We start from the raw sequence: 18,494 nt of genomic DNA, 5'->3' as shown, positions 1-18,494 counted from the left end.
TCTGTGTCTGTACTATCTCTATTGAGAGTTTTAGCACAGGTCTGACTTTTATAAAGCTCTCCAGGTTGTGGCTCATTCCCCATTAAAAACGTAACAGACAGATTTATTGGGGTTTGATTAATTAGCATAAGTCATTTAGTGGTTTTTCCTTAGTGCTGCTGCCAGAAAGGATTGGTCTTACAATTTAAGGTAATGGGATAAGAACGTCTGCCCCATGTTCACAGGAAAACCCCACATTCAAATTTAATGTTAGATGCTATTGTCACAAGAAAACCCAGACTTACACAAGTACACAAGCTACTGGTTAGGAAATATGTGCTTATGCATGTCTAACTTTTGCTTAAGGGATATACTTGACATTTGCGATAGGTTGATGTTTAGCTTGAGCATGATTCTTTGAATAATGAACATGAGTACTTTGAATTATGAAGTTACATACTTCCTGTTGTTGAAAACCTCACCGCATTGGTCTTGTGATAAGAATCTCAAAATGTAGTTGTTTGCGGAAACATGACCTGCAGGCATTTGAATCCAAAAGACATGTTAAATACATGAATGTATGTGAATCAATGCTCATACAATGTACCTGTGGGAATATACAGAATAGAAATATTGTTTGCAGGGATGCTAGGGGTCCTAAAATGCTCATATATTTGTGCCCAAGTCTGAGTCACATAATAAAGCACTGCGAGACAGACATCCCACCACCATATGCATAAGCAATTGTTCTCAACATCATCTTAATCCCTGTTTTCTAAAGAAGAATGCAGCATGTCTTTGCCTGCTAATCTGGTTCCTAATAATATTAAGTCCTTTAATCTCATAGATTGAAGCTCCTTGTAATCCACTCTACTGGTTTAACTCAGGCTTTGCGTTAACTTTTGGCATTTTGCCTCCTTCCAAGAGATTACGGAACGCATAAGACATTGAAAACGCGACATAAACTGCAGAAGGTGTTCACCGTGTAAGAAATCTTTGCTATGTTGATTTTTCCAAGTGAAGAAGAGTTTTAATTTAATTTTGAAGCATGTATTACGACAGTCAGTCACCTGTGCAGCAGAATTTTGAAAAAACTATATAAACACTATACAAACACCAAATTGGACTAAAAAGGCTAGTCTTTCATGTTCCCCCGATTGACAAAACCTTCCATTACAATATCCATGTCATATGCACATTAATTTTTTAAGTCTTCGCTTTGCAGATTATCTATTTCTTTTCACTGAGTTGTAGTATTGCATGTATATGTTTTAAATAACTAAACACATTAGTATTTGTTGTTCATGTGCATATGTCTTGCATGCTAGTGATCCAAAAATAAATTATCTAGCTTCTAAAGGGCAGCAGAGTGGAGAGGTGTTGACCCAGGACACCAAAAGGTTCGACACAGCCACGTTAACAAGGATAGAGTTCAGGGACTGGAGCTTCTCGTATTTGATGGTGAGTGCACTGATACCAGTGTCTGAATGAAATACAAACATGAACAAAGTCATTGATTAGTATGTGACTGAGCAGGCTGGATGGTCCAGATACCAGTAAGCAGTTGAAAAACGTTATGCTGTCCATATCAGAAGAGTTGGACACCAGAATCATAAAGCTCGATTCATTTTGCACCATTTAAAAAAAAAAAGCAATAATAATTGAATAAACAAATGCTCTATTACAAGATATATATCAAACATTTTTACACAGATTTCCACAGTGGACTAAACCCAAGCCAATACAAGATTTCAGAATATTATCTGGTGTGGTCTTATATCAATCTCAAAACAGCACATTTGGACAGAGAAATACTGAATGCTGGTATAAATATACACGCAACCATAGCTAAACAAATGACTTTTGTTTGGTCTCAGCTGGTTCAGTTGGATCCATTCTGGAAGGAGGGATATCGTCTTTGATCCAGATAATCCAGTCATCAGAGCTAATACGTCAGCTAAACACTCAGCTTGTTCTTGGCTAACTTGCTTGCTGTTAGCATTAGAATGGATGATCTTTACCTTTGTTATCGTATTAGGATCAAGGAAGGATTATGCTTTGCTGAGTGTGGATCACAACACAAAGCAGAACAGTTCCTCCATATCAGAATTGGACATCGCAGGATTTTCTTTTCATGGAGGAAAACTACTAACTTTAGTGGAGACACGAACAGGCACTGACAACTTTATCGAATAAAGTGATGATTAAAAGTGTCAGGAAAGATGTAAAGCAGCATATTGACGGACTGAAGATCAATAGTCTCCTGATTATAGTAGGCTGTGGTCTTTATAGCTTTGTAGCATATAGTCTTGTCATATAGATATTGTATATTGAAAGGCACATCATTATGCAGAGAATAACACATATCTTCATTCCTTTGAGAGAACTATGAATTCACTTGATGACAAGCAAACAGCAGACAAGACAAAAACTGTGTTAAGTTTGTTTCCAGTATTATATATTGAATAACAGAAAGACAACAGCTTTATGCAGTATTTCAGAACATGCTATAACAATAAAGACGATAAATGATCCGTTGTGTTGCTTAACTTGGGTGAAAATACAAAAACCTCAACTTCCTGCTGCCATAATGCTTGATGTTCTCCATTTGTCAGGCTTTACATCATGATCTCTTTAGGCTGTCAAAGTTCAGTTCTCCAGCCGTTGCCTAAGATTCTTACAGCGTTTAAACCATTACAGGCGGCTCAGAGAAGTAAAGAAGGTCAAGGTGTTTGTCTGAGCTCTATCGACCTGCTGCACTTGCTCGCTCTGATGACAACAAGCATCCGTCAGTCACTTTAATTATGGCCTCTTTACGAAGCAAATTATCTGCATTATTGTCATCCAGGTCATGGTAGGTCTCTGTGTTGGACAAAGTTCACCGACTTGAAGAGGTTTCGGCTCAGATGGTCTTCAATCTCTTTCTGGATTCCGGATGAAAGGCAAAAGTTTTCAAGCTTTTCCTACAAGTTCAGTTGACTTCATTCAACACAGGGATTGACCTACTTTACTGAGACAAATTTATCTGTTGTTCTTCAGGATCAAACAGACTCTAGTCAACAATAGTTAAGCAAGCAAAATGAGAAGGGCTGGGAGTGAAAATGTATTGATATATCTAGTCAGTAATGATGATGATGATGATGATGATGATGATGATGATGATGATGATGATGATGATGATGATGACCATAGACATGATTTCTCATCAGAAGGATTTATCTGTCTGATCTGCTCATTTTATTTAAAGCATTATGCTTTTAAGGAAAATTCTAATTCTAATTTCCCTTCTATAAAAAGATTTAACATTAGTTTTGTTGTGTCTTGTAAGTTTCTTCCATTTCTCCAATTCCTATCTCAATTAGATGCCAAATTTGTCTCCAGTCTGTTGCCACAACGTCAAAATAGATCCCTTTGTTGCAGGGCACAAGAATCATGCAGACTCTCCTTCATTTTCATGGGAATCCATCAAATAGTTTCAGCATAATTAAGATTAGAAATGTTTTTTTTTAAATCCAGAATTCTCCCCTTAGAATCTTGTTCTAAGGTCATTACAATACTGCTCATTACAATCAGTTGATTTTTTCCTGTTGTTGTACTAGCCAAATAACACTGGTGTAGACACACCTTTGTAGAATCGTCCATTTACCTGTGAAATTATATATATTTAAAATTATATGAATATACTTGTATAAAAATTGTGTTTTCAGACTAAAAAATAGTTGCAAAAAAATCAGGCAAACCGCAACAAATATGTGATCTTCATCTTTAGGATAGACACTCAGCAATGTATAATTACAGGAATTACAGTAAATTGTTTTCCTTTGAATTAGGCCCCCAAAAAAGCTGTGTGTTAAAATATTCTGAGTAGAACTTTATATAATAAAGTAAAGTACAGCAATCTTCCAAAGCAATAATGAATATTAATCTGTATGAACCCAACAAAGGGATGTGCTTAGACATACTGTAGACTGTAGTGAAAACCACGGGTTGATGTTTTATTGTAATGCAATAGCTCTGCCAGTGGGGGGCGCACTAATGGTGAATGTGTGGGCGTGGCAACTTTAATGTCTTATTGTAAATGTCTAAATTAATGCTCGTGCACAATTTTTTGTACGTGAATGAATTATATAAGTAAGTTCATGGCGCAATAACATCAGCATCTCCTGCGATGTTAAAATAAATGTTGCTCCAGCACAGATGTCGCCATCTTTAGTAAGGGACAATAAGCCTAGTGCTACAATACAACTTGTTTTAATTTGCTAAAACTCCTTCCATCAACTTGGAAATATAAACTTTTTATTGGTTTCGATTCTTCCTTGAAGCACATCACTATAGCGAGCATCATTCGCTTCCTCGGAAAGTCAAAAAATGAAAATTACGTGTGTGTTTTTGTCTGAAATGGCTAGCGAGCTGGTCTCTGTCGCCATGTTTACTTTGGGTGACGCCAACTCTCTTCCATTTTCCTCCGCCTCTGGTTGTCAAGAAGATGGCAGCTTCCAGGCAGGCATGAGAGGAAATACTTCTTCACAAATCGAATGAATTTGGATTACTGCCGCAAGATCAGACCACGTACCAGTGTTTTTGCAATTACTGCATCGAAATAAGTAAGTAAAATTGGAAAAAATCGCGTTTTTTTCGCTTTGTTGTGTTTTGTTGTGGCAAAGCGTCCGGCCATTTTTCTTGTGGGATCTGTATACCCAGGCCGATTGTCGAAAAGATGGCTGCTTCCAGAGACGGCATGAAACATTATAACTCTCTCTTTATGCAGTTTAGCTCATTTTACTAGCATTTTTAGAGTGTTGTTGTAATTACACGGGTATCAGGTAAGACGTGCACGTGAACGTCAGTCTGAATGACATTGCATTTAATTGTAAAATTTGGAGGCGGTTTGACAGATGCCAGCCATTCAGCTAACGCTATTAGCCTTTGCAAATTAGGTTGAGCAACTAGCCGCTAGTGCTAGCAGACTGTAGCTAACGTCAGAATCGACTTGAACACTGCAACTGTTTGATTTCTCCTATATCGGTGTAAAATATTCGACGTGAACGGGGATAAGTGCTGTATACACTGTTATAACTTGAAGGTTTGAGTACTTCTCATGTAAATAATTGCGTTATAGGGTTGCCGAAAATGCTACGCTTGTTAGCTACAATATGGCGACTCCCAGAGAAGCATGAAAATAGCCGACTCTTGATAACGGATTGAGATGTGGGTTAAGTCTCCGTTGCAGTCATTAGTTGTTTAGCTTTATTTGTTTATTATTACGTCATTGAATCTGATTTTATTTTAATGCGTTTTGTTGTCTGTGTTTTTGGCTAGCTTTCGTGTATTTTTCTTTCTCAGTCGCTTCCGCCATTTTTCAGACGGGCAGTAGTGTTAGCGGGGGTTTGTTTGGTTACAAGATGGCTGCTTCCATGGATTGAATTCAATGGTTAGAAACAACTAAGCTAGCAAAAATGGAACTTGTGTGTAGAAAAGATTCCACGGACCCCTCAGAACAAATGCGATACCATACGTTTATCATGTATCGTAATGCAGAAGCTATCTGCAAGCTACTAACATCAACTTTATTGCAATGTGGGGGTTTTTGTGGAAGAACGTCTTCATTAGCTAAAGCTAGCGGCTAAGCTTTCTGGTGGTTTTACAGTAAATATTCACCGCATAGTCAGACATTGTTATGAGTTATTATAGAAGCTAATGTGACATGCATGTATTACTTAATTGATAGCTGATACCTGTGTTTTTCCATTATTACTTCTGACAGAAGTCATGTCTGCCCCTGGCTCCGCGGTGTCTGGGACCACGGCGTCGGTTCTGCAGCCGCGGTGGAAGCGGGTCCTCGGATGGTCCGGTCCGGTTCCACGGCCCAGACATGGACACCGAGCTGTGGCTATCAAAGAACTTATGGTTGTTTTTGGCGGTGGAAACGAAGGAATTGTGGATGAATTGCATGTATACAACACCGGTAAGATTCACTTCACCCCCACAAACTTGTGTTTTGATTTTTGTGCATCACGCAAGGCTCCGGTTGGGAAATGCGTACAAGCATGCATTTTATTTTTATATTTTGACTGTGTTCAAAAACAGTTGCATTTTATTTATAAAGCTCGTTTCGTGACGTGCAGGCCTAAGCAGGCCAAACAATCTACGTCTTTTTGATTGTGTCGCCCTCTCATGGACGGCGAGGGGTCATGCATGTTAAAAAAAGGCGGGCTAAAATAAAATGGATGATGCTGTCCGCTCGGGGGCAAAGCTGCTGCACAAATTTCCTGTTTATGAGCTGATAAAGAAACTCATTCAACAAATATAACTACAGTGTCTCCGTCTGTCCATACTCGGAGCTAAAGTGAATAAAATAGTTATATTAAGGGTTTTCTAGTTTGTAATTCTCAGACTTTTTTGGGCTTCACCAGAGTTTGTTATTGTTGAAATATAGTCAGATACTGAAAACAAATGATTTGTGATTTAACATAAAATTGTAATTAATAATCAATTTTAGTTCAAATAAATTCAATATGAACTCAATATTCCTGGTAAACTTTATGGTGACATGTTCAAAATATTGCACCTTATGTTAAAAATCAATACTTTAAAAATTATAAAGTATAAATTGTCGTGAATCCATAAAGGTTTTTCAAATACAACACTTTTCATGTTCATAGCATTTGTAGCACTGACACAAACTATAGGTATAGTTTTACTATTACACAGCATGTGGGAATTTGGGGAAGTAGTTGTTGCAGCTGTTGTTGTTTTTTAACCCAAGGCCACATTGAGGACTTTGCTTTTTCTATACGAAATGAGCCCTTACAAAAGTTAGCCTTAAAAGAAAGAAAAAAAGCTATTTCCCCCTTGGGGAGCAACAAAGTATTCTGATTGTGTAATCAGTGCAAATAAATTGAATGTAAAAATAAAAAGTAACAACTCCATTATTGAAATCGAAAGCTAACTTTAACGCTTTAACAGGACTGGTACCCATGTGGAGTAACTCGATATTAGATTTTTTTTTTTTTAAATGTAAAGTATATTCATGAATAGAACTTTCTGAATGTTTAAGTAAAGTTTAATCATCTAATTCTTGACTTTCAAATATAATCATTGCTGACTGCAACTTTTGTCATTTTGATTGATTGAATATTAAGTCTCAGGTGTTAATATTGTGGCAATTTTTGTGTTCATGTTTGTAGCAACAAACCAGTGGTTCATCCCAGCAGTCCGTGGTGATATTCCTCCTGGTTGTGCCGCCTATGGTTTTGTCTGTGATGGCACAAGGTTGCTGGTGTTTGGGGGAATGGTGGAGTATGGAAAGTACAGCAACGATCTCTATGAACTACAGGTAATGTTTCAATGTCAACATGACTTCTTTTGTAATTAAACATGAAAAAACAGATTTCCAGAGTTAAGGAGTTATCTAGTCACATGGCTCTGATCAATGATGTCATTCAGTTAAATGTGACTACATAAAAATGTCACTACTCGGTCTATTAATTTTGGCCATGCACTTCAGCTAATTAATTTAGATGGTCAATGTGGTATGAAGCTCCAGTCCATCTCCTTCACACAACTTCTTATTGTTTAGCTGCAAGAAAGCAAGAAATTGATTCCTATGTGCATTATGCTCACTGGAATGATTCAGAGCTGATTTAAACATCACTTATTCTTCAACTTCCAGAAACAATTCCCCTCACCCATTTTTTTCATGTTATGGAGGATAAAAAGTACCTTGAAGTCACTTTGTGTTTCTAATTACCGTAAGGTTTTTTTTGTTGCACCTCTTTTGTTTGATCTGATATTTAACCAAGCAGTTCACTAAACCAACATATCTGTATTCTGCTACTTTTATGAGCTTAACAGTTTTTACAATAATGTTATAATCATGGGGGGCAGCAGGAAATACATACTGTGAAGCTGGAGAGGTGCCAGTTCACCTCCTGAGCACTGCCAAGGTGCCTTTGAGCAAGTCCTTGGACCTGTATGTCTGTAAAAGAGTGGAAAAATAATTTGGGGATTATTAAAGTATAGTTATTATTATTTTAATGAATTTGTCTCATTTGTCGTCGTGATGCGTGTTTCTGACCACGTGGCTTTTCAGTGGCTGGAAGAACCAAATGGAAAAAATGCTAAATTTAATATGAGTTAGCTGGAAAGAAGAGCTTTGATGATCACAAGGACAGAACAGGGAATGAGGGCAACTTGTGACTTGTTTGTTTTAGCTTTGACTAGGATGTAAAAAAAAAGATCCTAATCAGCTATGTGGTTTCTCTTGCAGGCCAGCAGATGGGAATGGAAAAAATTGAAAGCAAAAAACCCCAAAAATGGTCCCCCTCCTTGTCCTCGTCTTGGCCACAGTTTTTCCCTGGTGGGCAATAAATGCTACCTGTTTGGTGGACTAGCAAATGATAGCGAGGACCCAAAAAACAACATTCCCAGGTACAGATTCTCTTTCTACGCACCACCTCTTAATGAACCAACAGTATTTGTAACTCATGATGTCTGTTCTTCACTTTCAGATACCTAAATGATCTGTATACACTTGAGCTTCGTGCGGGTTCCAGCGTGGTTGGATGGGATATTCCAATCACATACGGCGTTCTGCCTCCTCCCAGAGAGAGCCACACTGCTGTGGTCTACACAGAAAAAACCAGCAGGAAATCTCGCCTGATAATCTACGGGGGGATGAGCGGTTGTCGTCTTGGAGACTTGTGGACACTTGACATCGGTAGGTTTTTCACAGGACAAAGATAAAAGCTCTACAAATGCCACCGATGTGGTAAATACAAATAAAAATTCAGCGTGTGACAATAATGTGTGTATGTGTTGCTGCTTGACTCAATTTGTTTGCATGCCAGAATTAATTTTCTAACATCCAGCTGCCGGTCATTGTCTCCAGATACCCTGACATGGAACAAACCGTCAGTCAACGGGACAGCGCCCCTTCCCAGAAGTCTTCACTCTGCCACCACCATCACAAACAAGTGAGAGACCATCAGCAAGGACTTACAAAATATTCTTTTTAATATTTACACACCATGCTGTGCTCAGTGGCAGCATCACGCTGATGTGATTCTCTTCATGGACAGGATGTATGTATTCGGAGGATGGGTTCCTTTGGTGATGGATGATGTCAAAGTGGCGACACATGAGAAGGAATGGAAGTGCACAAATACTCTCGCCTGTCTAAATCTTGGTTTGTGTCTTTATATTTATCATAGTTCCATTTCACACGGAATCGCTTTGAGGGAAAATGTTTTTCATGCTAACTTCTCTTAACGTGTTGTTTGTGTGTAGACTCCATGTGCTGGGAGACGGTTTTGATGGACACCCTTGAAGACAACATCCCCAGGGCCCGAGCAGGCCACTGCGCCGTGTCCATCAACTCCAGGCTCTACGTTTGGAGCGGCCGCGATGGGTACCGTAAAGCTTGGAACAACCAAGTGTGTTGTAAAGATCTGTGGTACCTGGAGACAGGTGAGATACTGAAGCAGGATAACATTTTTAGACTTGGTGTAGTGTCGTCCTCTGCTCACAATGACGTCTTTGTCACAGCTCCGTTTAAAAGATTAGAAGTGTAGAAGTGAGAATAATCATTGAATTACTGTATTATAGTTTGTCATGAGTTGGTTTGCTTATTATCCTGTCCTTTGAGTTGTCTTATTACACAGGTTCAAGTGTTTTTAGAGTGGTTCAGGTCATCTAATGATGTCACTACCTTCTCTGGTCTGCCACCTCTCCAGAGCGACCACACGCCCCTGCTAGGGTGCAGTTAGTCCGTGCCAACACAAACTCCCTGGAGGTGAGCTGGGGCGCCGTCTCAACTGCTGACACCTACTTACTGCAGCTGCAGAAATACGACATCCCTGCAACTCCAGCTGCAGCTTCACCAGCCATGAGCACAACCCCGTCTCAGCCCGTGAACTCTCCAAAGAGCCCTGCACCAGCTGCCGCAGCACCCTCCGCTCAGAGCCTACCACAGACAGGTGCTTGACTCACCGCCAGTAATGCCGTTGATCAGGGATTGGTGGATTCTCACACTTATGAAATGTGAACAGGGAGGCGGAGATTGCTACGTGTATCTCCCACTGTTGTTTCCAAAGTTAATAATAATAAAAAACCTTTATTATCCCCACAGTGGGGAAATTTGTGATGGAACTATCAGTGCCTCTTTTATATATTTTATATTTTCCTCTTTTTTTTTTTACAGCTGTTTTAAAGGTTGCAGCTCAGCAGTCTGCCACGGGTGCGTCCGTTGTCACTGTACGCCCCAGCCAGCCGGGAAAATCCCCCGTCACCGTGACATCCCTTCCTCCGGGTGTCAGGATGGTGGTGCCAGCCCAGACCACGCAGGGATCGGTACGATCTGTTACACACTTCATTTTACGATGTTGGAGATTTGTTTGTTGATGTATAAATAAATCATTGTCAGATGCGTGAATGTGTTCCAATGGTCACAATTGTGTTCCCTTTCAGCCTATCGGCACGAGCCCTCAGATGAGCGGCATGGCAGCTTTAGCTGCAGCAGCTGCAGCAACACAGAAGATTCCTCCCTCCTCTGCCGGCACGGTCCTCAACGTTCCTGCAGGTGCCACCATCCTCAAAACGGTAGCCGTTTCTCCTGGCACGACCACAGTGAAGGTGGCGTCTCCTGTCATGGTGCAGATCTCTTTATTCTTTATCTCTCATCGTGTGTTCTTTCCAGCAAAGTTTGAATCTTAAAGTGTTTTTAATTTTTTGCATGTAGGTCAGTAACCCAGCCACCCGGATGCTTAAAACCGCTGCAGCCCAAGTGGGCACAGCGACTGCATCCTCCCCCACCACCACCAGACCCATCATCACTGTGCACAAGTCTGGCGCGGTCACCGTGGCCCAACAGGCCCAGGTGGTAACCACTGTGGTGGGAGGAGTCACCAAGACCATCACACTGGTCAAGAGTCCCCTCACCATGGGCAGCAGTGGCACTCTGGTAAGAAAACTGGGAATTCTGTAGCATTAATTTATATTGGTTAATGGTTTCATGTGCATGTGGATGGTTTATTCCGTGTCAGAAGACTTTGATGACACACACTGAGCTTGAACCGGTGGGGGAGGGAGTAAAGCGCGGCCTACAGTCGCTGCTGGAAAATCTGACTTCAAAAAGAAAGCGTGATGTTAGTGATCAGCGTGCCTGTTGCTCAGTTAAAGCTAGAATGATTCATCCTGTCACGTTTGCTGGTGCATCTTCCCTGTTTTTTTTTTGTTTTTTATGACTCATAAAGCTGAGTTGATGTCTCTTGTGTCAGCAGATCTCCAACCTTGGCAAGATGATGTCTGTGGTGCAAACGAAGCCAGTGCAGACATCAGCGGTCACAGGCCAGACTTCCACTAAACCTCTCACCCAGATCATACAGGTCAGCTATCTGCATGAGTGCAACAAAAATAGGTCAAAAGCTTCGAATTGTTGCATAACGTGCTTGTTCTCTCCCCAGACAAAGGGTCCGCTCCCAGCCGGCACCATTCTGAAGCTAGTGACCTCTGCAGATGGCAAACCCACCACCATCATCACCACTTCCCAGGCAGGAGGCACAGGAAACAAGCCCACTATCCTCAACATCAGTGGTGTCTCTCCCACCACCACCAAGCAGGGCACCACCATCATCAAGACCATCCCCATGTCGGCCATCATGACCCAACCAGGAGCAACAGGTCTGAACTCACTCAAATGGAATTTAATACAGCAACATAAAGTAGTAGTTTAATCCATGAATAACTGATTCATGGATTATTACACCCTAATCTATTTTAGATATAAACCTGTTTTGTCTGTTAACATTCATGTTTTTTTTCCTCGCAGGTGTGACGAGCAGTGCAGGAATGAAAACTCCCATCACAATCCTTACCACGAAGGTGATGACCACTGGAACTCCCGGTAAAATCATCACCGCAGTTCCCAAACTGGCAAGTGCAGCCGGCCAACAGGGACTGACGCAGGTAAGCCGCTGGTCGGTCAGCAGAATCGATCTCCATTAATTTTGTTGTAGCTGAAGGATTAACCATGATCTGTGTCTCCAGGTGGTTTTGAAGGGCGCTCCTGGGCAGCCTGGCACTATTTTACGCACCGTGCCCATGAGCACAGTGGGTGGCGTTCGACTTGTTACACCGGTGACAGTGTCTGCAGTTAAACCCACCGTTACAACTCTGGTTGTCAAGGGCACCACTGGTGAGTAACAAGTTAGAACACATTTTGTATTTTTTGCAGTGTCTTGTGGAGCTTTTTTATAATCCCTGTGTGTTCCTCAGGTGTCACCACCCTCGGGACAGTCACTGGCACCACCAGCCTGGTAGGAGGCACGGTGGACAGTTCCAACGCCTCTCTAGTGACCCCCATCACCACACTGGGAACAATCGCTACCTTGTCCAGCCAGGTCATCAGCCCCTCTGCCATAACTGTGTCAGCTGCACAGACAAGCCTAACTTCTGCCTCCTCACTGCCCTCCTCTACAATCACAGTACAGGTGGGACCCTGCAGATGTTTATTCACCAGGCTGAAGTTGTGTTTTTAATGTCAGGAACTCGAGTCACGATAACAGTATGCATCGCACACACAGCAGGAAGCTGATATTTATTTCTGTCTCGTCAGAATGACAGACCTGCTTGAAAAATGATAAAATTGTCCATATTGAAACTGAAATTGATTTCCTGTTTTCTGCCAGAACCAGCCAACCCAGGTGACTCTGATCACGACTCCCAGCGGCGTCGAAGCTCAGCCGGTGCAGGACTTACCAGTGTCCATCCTGGCATCACCGACCTCTGAGCAGCCGAGCTCCACCGAGGCCGGAGCTGCCGGAGAAGGCTCCGGGACCGTCACCCTGGTCTGCTCCAACCCGCCGTGCGAGACCCACGAAACGGGAACCACCAACACCGCCACCACCTCTTCTGCCACCATCGGAGCAGGGCAAGTCTGCTCCAACCCGCCGTGCGAGACCCACGAGACGGGAACCACCAACACCGCCACCACCTCCTCTGCTACGATTGGAGCGGGACAGGTCTGCTCCAACCCGCCGTGCGAGACCCACGAAACGGGCACCACCAACACCGCCACCACCGCGTCTTCAAACATGTCTGCACTCCGCATGTGCTCCAACCCGCCGTGCGAGACCCACGAAACCGGGACGACCAACACGACAACCACAGCATCGGCCAACATGGGAGGAGTCCAGAAACAGTGTTCCAACCCGCTTTGTGAGACCCACGTCACAGGCACCACCAACACAGCCACCCAGGCTTCATCCAACATGAACGCAGGCCAGACGGGGACCGTGCAGAGTTCATCCTCCAATCCACGCAGCGAAACGAACGAGACGGGGACCACCGACACAGAATCGACGGCCACCTCTAGTGCGGGCGGTGACCAGACCAGCACGACAACGGGCCTGGTCCAGACGGAATGCCCCAACCTGTGCTGCGAAACGCACGAGACGGGGACCACCAACACCCCATCTACGGCCACCTCCGGTCTGGGAGGCGACCAGACCAGCACAACGTCGGGCCTGGTCCAGAGGGAATGTTCCAACCCGCCCTGCGAAACACACGAGACCGGGACCACCAACACGGCCACCACAGCCACCTGCAGCATGGAGACGGGTGAAGGCACAGGTACGCCCACACAGACTGTACAAGTGCTATAGGACATAAATGTAATTATAAATGACGTTACACTCGATCTCTCTTTTTGTCATCCAGCAACCCAACAGACGGAGGAGGCAACAGAAGATACCAGCAGCACAGAGGTCGCCTCCACCACCACAGCTACTGCCGTTGTTACCACCACCCAGGGCAGGGCCATCACTACCGTCACTCAGTCCACACCGGCCCCCGGACCCTCTGTACCTGTAAGACAGCCACTGTCTTATGTTCATAATATTCATAACCACGCCGTCATGAGGCTGAATTCAAATTCTCTCTCTCTTGTGACCTGAATGTTTGATCCGTCTCTTTGCAGTCGATCTCATCGATCACGGAGGGAGCGAGTACTGCTGCCAGCTCCACAGAGGAGCCCATGCAAACTGAGACGCCGTCAGCAGAAGCCACGCCTGCGGAAGAGGGCACCACTGCGATGGAGACACAAGCAGAGGTAAATCCAGGAGCAACCATCAAACCACCGATGCAACATTTGTAGTCAGAATTCAGTCAGAATTCTTCAGTTTGTATGGGTTTTTTTGCCCTTTTAGGGAGAAGCAGCTGCAGCGACAGCCTTGAACCTGCCTTCAGAATTGATGTCTGAAGGCCAGGGGGCCACGCTCATGGTGACGGGCCTGTCGGACGAGGAACTGGCCGTGACGGCGGCGGCGGAGGCCGCAGCTCAGGCAGCCGCTACCGAGGAGGCCCAAGCCCTCGCTATTCAGGCCGTCCTCCAGGCAGCTCAGCAAGCTGTGATGAGTGAGTCTGGATTTAGTGTTCTGTCACTGGATGATGCAGACACTGGTGATCTGTACAATAAGGCTGCAGGGTCTCACGATGCTGTTGTAACTTGAATATTTTCTGGTTAACAGATGAAGGCGACTCTTCCGGAGAGAACCAGCAACCCACCAACATCCCCATCATGTTGACCCAGCAGGAACTCGCTGCACTGGTGCAGCAGCAGCAGCAGCTGCAGGAGGCTCAGGCAGCTGCACAACAAGCCACCATGGACTCCAGCCTACCTACTGAGGGCCTCGCCCCCGCCGATAGCCTCAACGACCCGTCCGTTGAGAGCAACGGACACAACGAGATGGCGGCGGCTGTCACCAGCGCCGTGGCGTCGCTGCTCCCACGTACCACCGCTGAGAGTAAGACGGCTTTATTTTTTGATAGTGCTTTAGACGTCTTTATGTGCAGAGGACTTAAATTTTCCCGTCTTTTTTCCTTCACTTCGCAGCGCTCGCTCCGTCAAGCACATTTGCACCCTCTGTATCTGTGGCGAGTCCCGCCAAGCTGCAGGCAGCAGCCACGCTCGCAGAAGTAGCCAATGGTATAGAAGGAGAGGTGAGTCAGTGGAGCGTTACAGAACGAGTGATTGGTTCGCTGAGGTCAAAAAGAAAACGGTGTGACGTCGTATTACGTTTGTTTTACAGAAGCAAGGCCCTCAGCCAACACCAGTGAAGCCTGTCGTAAAGAAAGAGAACCAGTGGTTTGATGTTGGAATTGTTAAAGTGACAAATATGGTTGTCACTCACTTCTATATGCCAGGAGATGATTCTCACGGAGATGTAAGTATTTTTTTCATATTCACAGCATATTACGCACTATAAGACGCACTGGACTAAAAGGCGCACCTTCAATGAATGGCCTATTCTAAAACTTTTTTTCATACATAAGGCGCACTGTCGGTTTTTGAGAAAATCAAAGGCTTTTCGGTGCACCTTATAGTGCGGAAAGTACTGTAGATTGTAATTACACTTGCACGGGAGATCGCTAATAATTTTTTTTGTTCTCTAGGACGATTCTGGCGTCATGCCAGACTACAGTCAAATGAAAAAGATGGAGCTTCAACCAGGAACCGCTTACAAATTCCGTGTTGCTGGAATCAACGCCTGTGGTCGTGGAGCTTTCTCAGAGATATCTGCTTTTAAGACCTGCCTGCCAGGCTTCCCAGGTGCACCTTGTGCCATCAAAATCAGCAAGGTAGGCTCTCCAGTAAAACCTTTTGTTTTGTCTTCTTATGTAGTTGTGGGTTTTTATATAAACATGACATGTGTCACGCCTCTTTCGTTGCGTTCTCGTCCCTCTACAGAGCTCAGACGGCGCCCATCTGACATGGGAGCCGCCGTCAGTGACATCAGGGAAGATCATCGAGTACTCGGTGTACCTGGCCATCCAGAGCAACCAGACGGCCGAAGCCAAGGCCTCCACCCCGGCACAGCTGGCCTTCATGCGAGTGTACTGTGGGCCCAATCCCTCCTGCTTGGTCCAGTCGTCCAGCCTCTCCAACGCCCACATCGACTACACCACCAAGCCAGCCATCATCTTCCGCATCGCCGCCCGCAACGAGAAGGGCTATGGTCCCGCCACACAAGTCCGATGGCTCCAAGGTGAACACAGATCCACCAACAGACTCGGGCATGAGCGAGCGCTGCGGTCATAGCAACGGTGTTTCAACCTGCTGTTCTCCTTTTGTAGAGTCTGGAAAAGATGCTGCCTCGGCAAAACCGGCCCCCAAAAGACCAGGCACCTCCCCTGAAGCGTAAGTACAGTGTTGATGTTGATGCTGTGTAGGAATAGATGTAAACGAACAAACAACCAATGCTCATTCTGGTCTTGTGTGTGCTCTTACAGTAAGGCTACTGGTCCAAAGAAAGCAAGGACGGACCAGTGAGGTTGCCCAGAGACCCCTCCCAGTCTTTTGTCCCCCCCCCCACTCGCTGTCCTTTTTATCAGGAAGACTGACCTTCACCTCTCCTCCACCTTCTCCATCTTCATCCTAATCTTATCCTCCACCCTCACAGTCTCAGATCAAGACAGAAATGGAGGCAGAACAACCGTATGAAGCCGAGATGAAAGTCAATCTGAGAGATGTTTTCTGTAGATAAAAACTCCCCTCCTTTTGTCTTCGTTCTTTTGTTCATACTATTTTTAGAGAAAAAACAAACTTAGAAGCACATTATCTTTTTCGGTCATACCCCCCCTTTCGATCGTTTAACATTTTTGGCTTGTTTCAGTAGTTAGCAGTATAGAGAAGCATTTACATCTTTCACCAACTGGGAGCCAGCCTGAGCTCAATGGTAACTTTTTATTTTTCAGTTTTTGTGAATCTGGGGATCTGGATGTAGAGAAAAGACTACATGAAATGATGTACAGTGTTGAAAACGGCTGAGGAGGCATTAGCTTAGCTGAGAGGGAAAATCGGTATGGTTACAAACAAAGCACTTGTCCTTGACGAAAGAGGACATCGTTTGTTTTTTTTTTCCTTTTTTTGGTTTTTTTTTTTTGCTCTAATTTGCTTCATCAAGAAACAAGTCTGTAGTCATCGTACTGGACTCCAGTCTCCTGGTAATGTCATCACTGTGCGCTTTTTACTCCCAAGACGAGGACTGGTGACCAACACTTCAAAGTGGACAAAAGAGTGACGAAGGAAGAAATTTGTAGAGAATGAACGACAGACTTTGTTAGGACTGAGACTTGGAACATACACACAAAAAAAATTGCAAAAATCTTCCCAAAAAATTAGCAAGCAATGACGCAGATCTTTTGTGTAGTTTATTTTTGTATTTTTTAAGCTTTTTTTTTCTTTTTTTTTTCTCCTATGTGTATGTGTATGTTGTGTGCATTTTTAAGAACATCACTTTTTTTAAACTTGTTCATCCCCATAGTTTGTGTTCAAGGAAAGTTTGTGTGGCTGTGTTGAGGTTGCCACTGTGTATTTTAAAAAAAAAGAAAAGAAAAAAGTCTTCATTCAGTTGGTTGTATGTTCTCGTTGTTAACAGATGGTCACAGCAGAAAGAAGGACTTTTGTATTTGTTCCAAGTAGAATCGCAGAGGTTGTAGGACTGAAGTGGACCCAGGGAGAGGAGAGTTTCTACTTTGTTTACTACTCAATGCTTGTGTTGCTTTGTTTGCCAAACATGGAATTACAAGGGGCATGAGGAAAAATAACATCCAAATCTTTTCATAGCAGTCCCCCTAATATCCCAATCAGTTTTCCTCCACGTTTTATGCTCATGAATGTGGTGTCTCACTTCTAATTTTTAGAATGGCAAATTATATTAGTAGACACATTTTTCCTATCCTATTGATGTATGTGAATCCATTGAATAAATTTTAATTTTTTTCCTTCCACGGCTCTGTATTTCAGACTACAGATGGTGTGCAAGCTAACTGTGACATGTTCAACCCGTATGTCTTTGAATGGGGATGTTTTTTGGGGGAAGAAAGATTACACAGCCGGAGTGCGCTCACCTGTAAATTAGTTCATTCATATAGCAAGAATAAAACAAAGGAAAAAAAAAACATCTTGGCCTTTTATATAACTACAGTTTTTACATGTTGGTCATCTCTTGATTGCCTTTTGTGTCTTTGCTTATAAAACAAATATATATATAAATATATATAGTCTCCCTGATTGTTCTAATTTGCTTCTGTTGAGCTGATTCACTGTAGGAGTCTGAATCACTGCTAGGTTCATTACAATCCAAACTTGTACAGGGAGTATGTTTCTGACCAGAACGTGACTCCACACTTTTTAGGGTGGATTCATTTGTGACAAACGGCCAGGAGGATGAGCACCGAGGTTCTCGCTCGCCGTCTGGTGCCCTTGGTATCCGTTTGTGGTTTCGCCAGATTTCTTTTGGAGAAACGATCTTTCTCCATATGCATTCATGATTTTTGTGCGTGTCGGTGTGTCTGTTGAACAAAACTAGACATGCATGCAAAAGCAGTGTATTTTAGTAGTGATGCCTTAAGTTAGACCATAAGCTGAAGGTTCTCAAAAAAATACATTTAATAATGAGTTTGTTGCTCTCTCTCCATGTGGTATACGTTTGTGTCCTTTTCTTCCGCAGTACCTT

At 43.4% G+C, this 18,494-nt stretch overlaps 1 protein-coding gene across 3 annotated transcripts; it reads left to right on the top strand.

The window, feature by feature from the left end:
• The first annotated feature begins 4,453 nt into the window (after window positions 1-4,453).
• Window positions 4,454-17,763, top strand: hcfc1a (host cell factor C1a). 3 transcript variants are annotated; one of them, XM_068315901.1, is made up of 28 exons: window positions 4,454-4,583; window positions 5,744-5,944; window positions 7,167-7,315; window positions 8,249-8,409; window positions 8,490-8,698; window positions 8,870-8,954; window positions 9,060-9,166; window positions 9,268-9,447; window positions 9,714-9,956; window positions 10,181-10,329; window positions 10,447-10,629; window positions 10,718-10,939; window positions 11,259-11,363; window positions 11,442-11,658; window positions 11,807-11,943; window positions 12,025-12,172; window positions 12,253-12,467; window positions 12,666-13,608; window positions 13,696-13,844; window positions 13,955-14,086; window positions 14,184-14,391; window positions 14,505-14,780; window positions 14,870-14,976; window positions 15,066-15,200; window positions 15,430-15,615; window positions 15,725-16,022; window positions 16,111-16,174; window positions 16,267-17,763. In XM_068315901.1, exons 2-28 carry the CDS (start codon window positions 5,749-5,751, stop codon window positions 16,304-16,306), a joined length of 5,244 nt encoding a protein of 1,747 aa, XP_068172002.1. In that variant the 5' UTR covers window positions 4,454-4,583; window positions 5,744-5,748; the 3' UTR covers window positions 16,307-17,763. The 3 variants fall into 3 exon arrangements, with proteins under 3 accessions (XP_068172002.1, XP_068172003.1, XP_068172004.1); XM_068315902.1 differs by lacking the exon at window positions 4,454-4,583 and adding an exon at window positions 4,685-4,802; XM_068315903.1 differs by lacking the exon at window positions 4,454-4,583 and adding an exon at window positions 5,389-5,410.
• Window positions 17,764-18,494: the final 731 nt, after the last annotated feature.

Source organism: Antennarius striatus, chromosome 5 (genome assembly GCF_040054535.1).
Source record: "Antennarius striatus isolate MH-2024 chromosome 5, ASM4005453v1, whole genome shotgun sequence".
NCBI classification, from domain to species: Eukaryota; Metazoa; Chordata; class Actinopteri; order Lophiiformes; family Antennariidae; genus Antennarius; species Antennarius striatus.
This window is presented reverse-complemented; position numbering and strand designations above follow the sequence as displayed.

Coding starts and splice junctions, on each gene's coding strand:
- hcfc1a (XM_068315901.1), top strand. CDS start 5,749: ATGTCTGCCCCTGGCTCCGCGGTGTCTGGGACCACGGCGTCGGTTCTG. Junction 7,316..8,248: donor ACGATCTCTATGAACTACAG/GTAATGTTTCAA, acceptor TTTCTCTTGCAG/GCCAGCAGATGGGAATGGAA. Junction 13,609..13,695: donor GGAGACGGGTGAAGGCACAG/GTACGCCCACAC, acceptor TTTGTCATCCAG/CAACCCAACAGACGGAGGAG.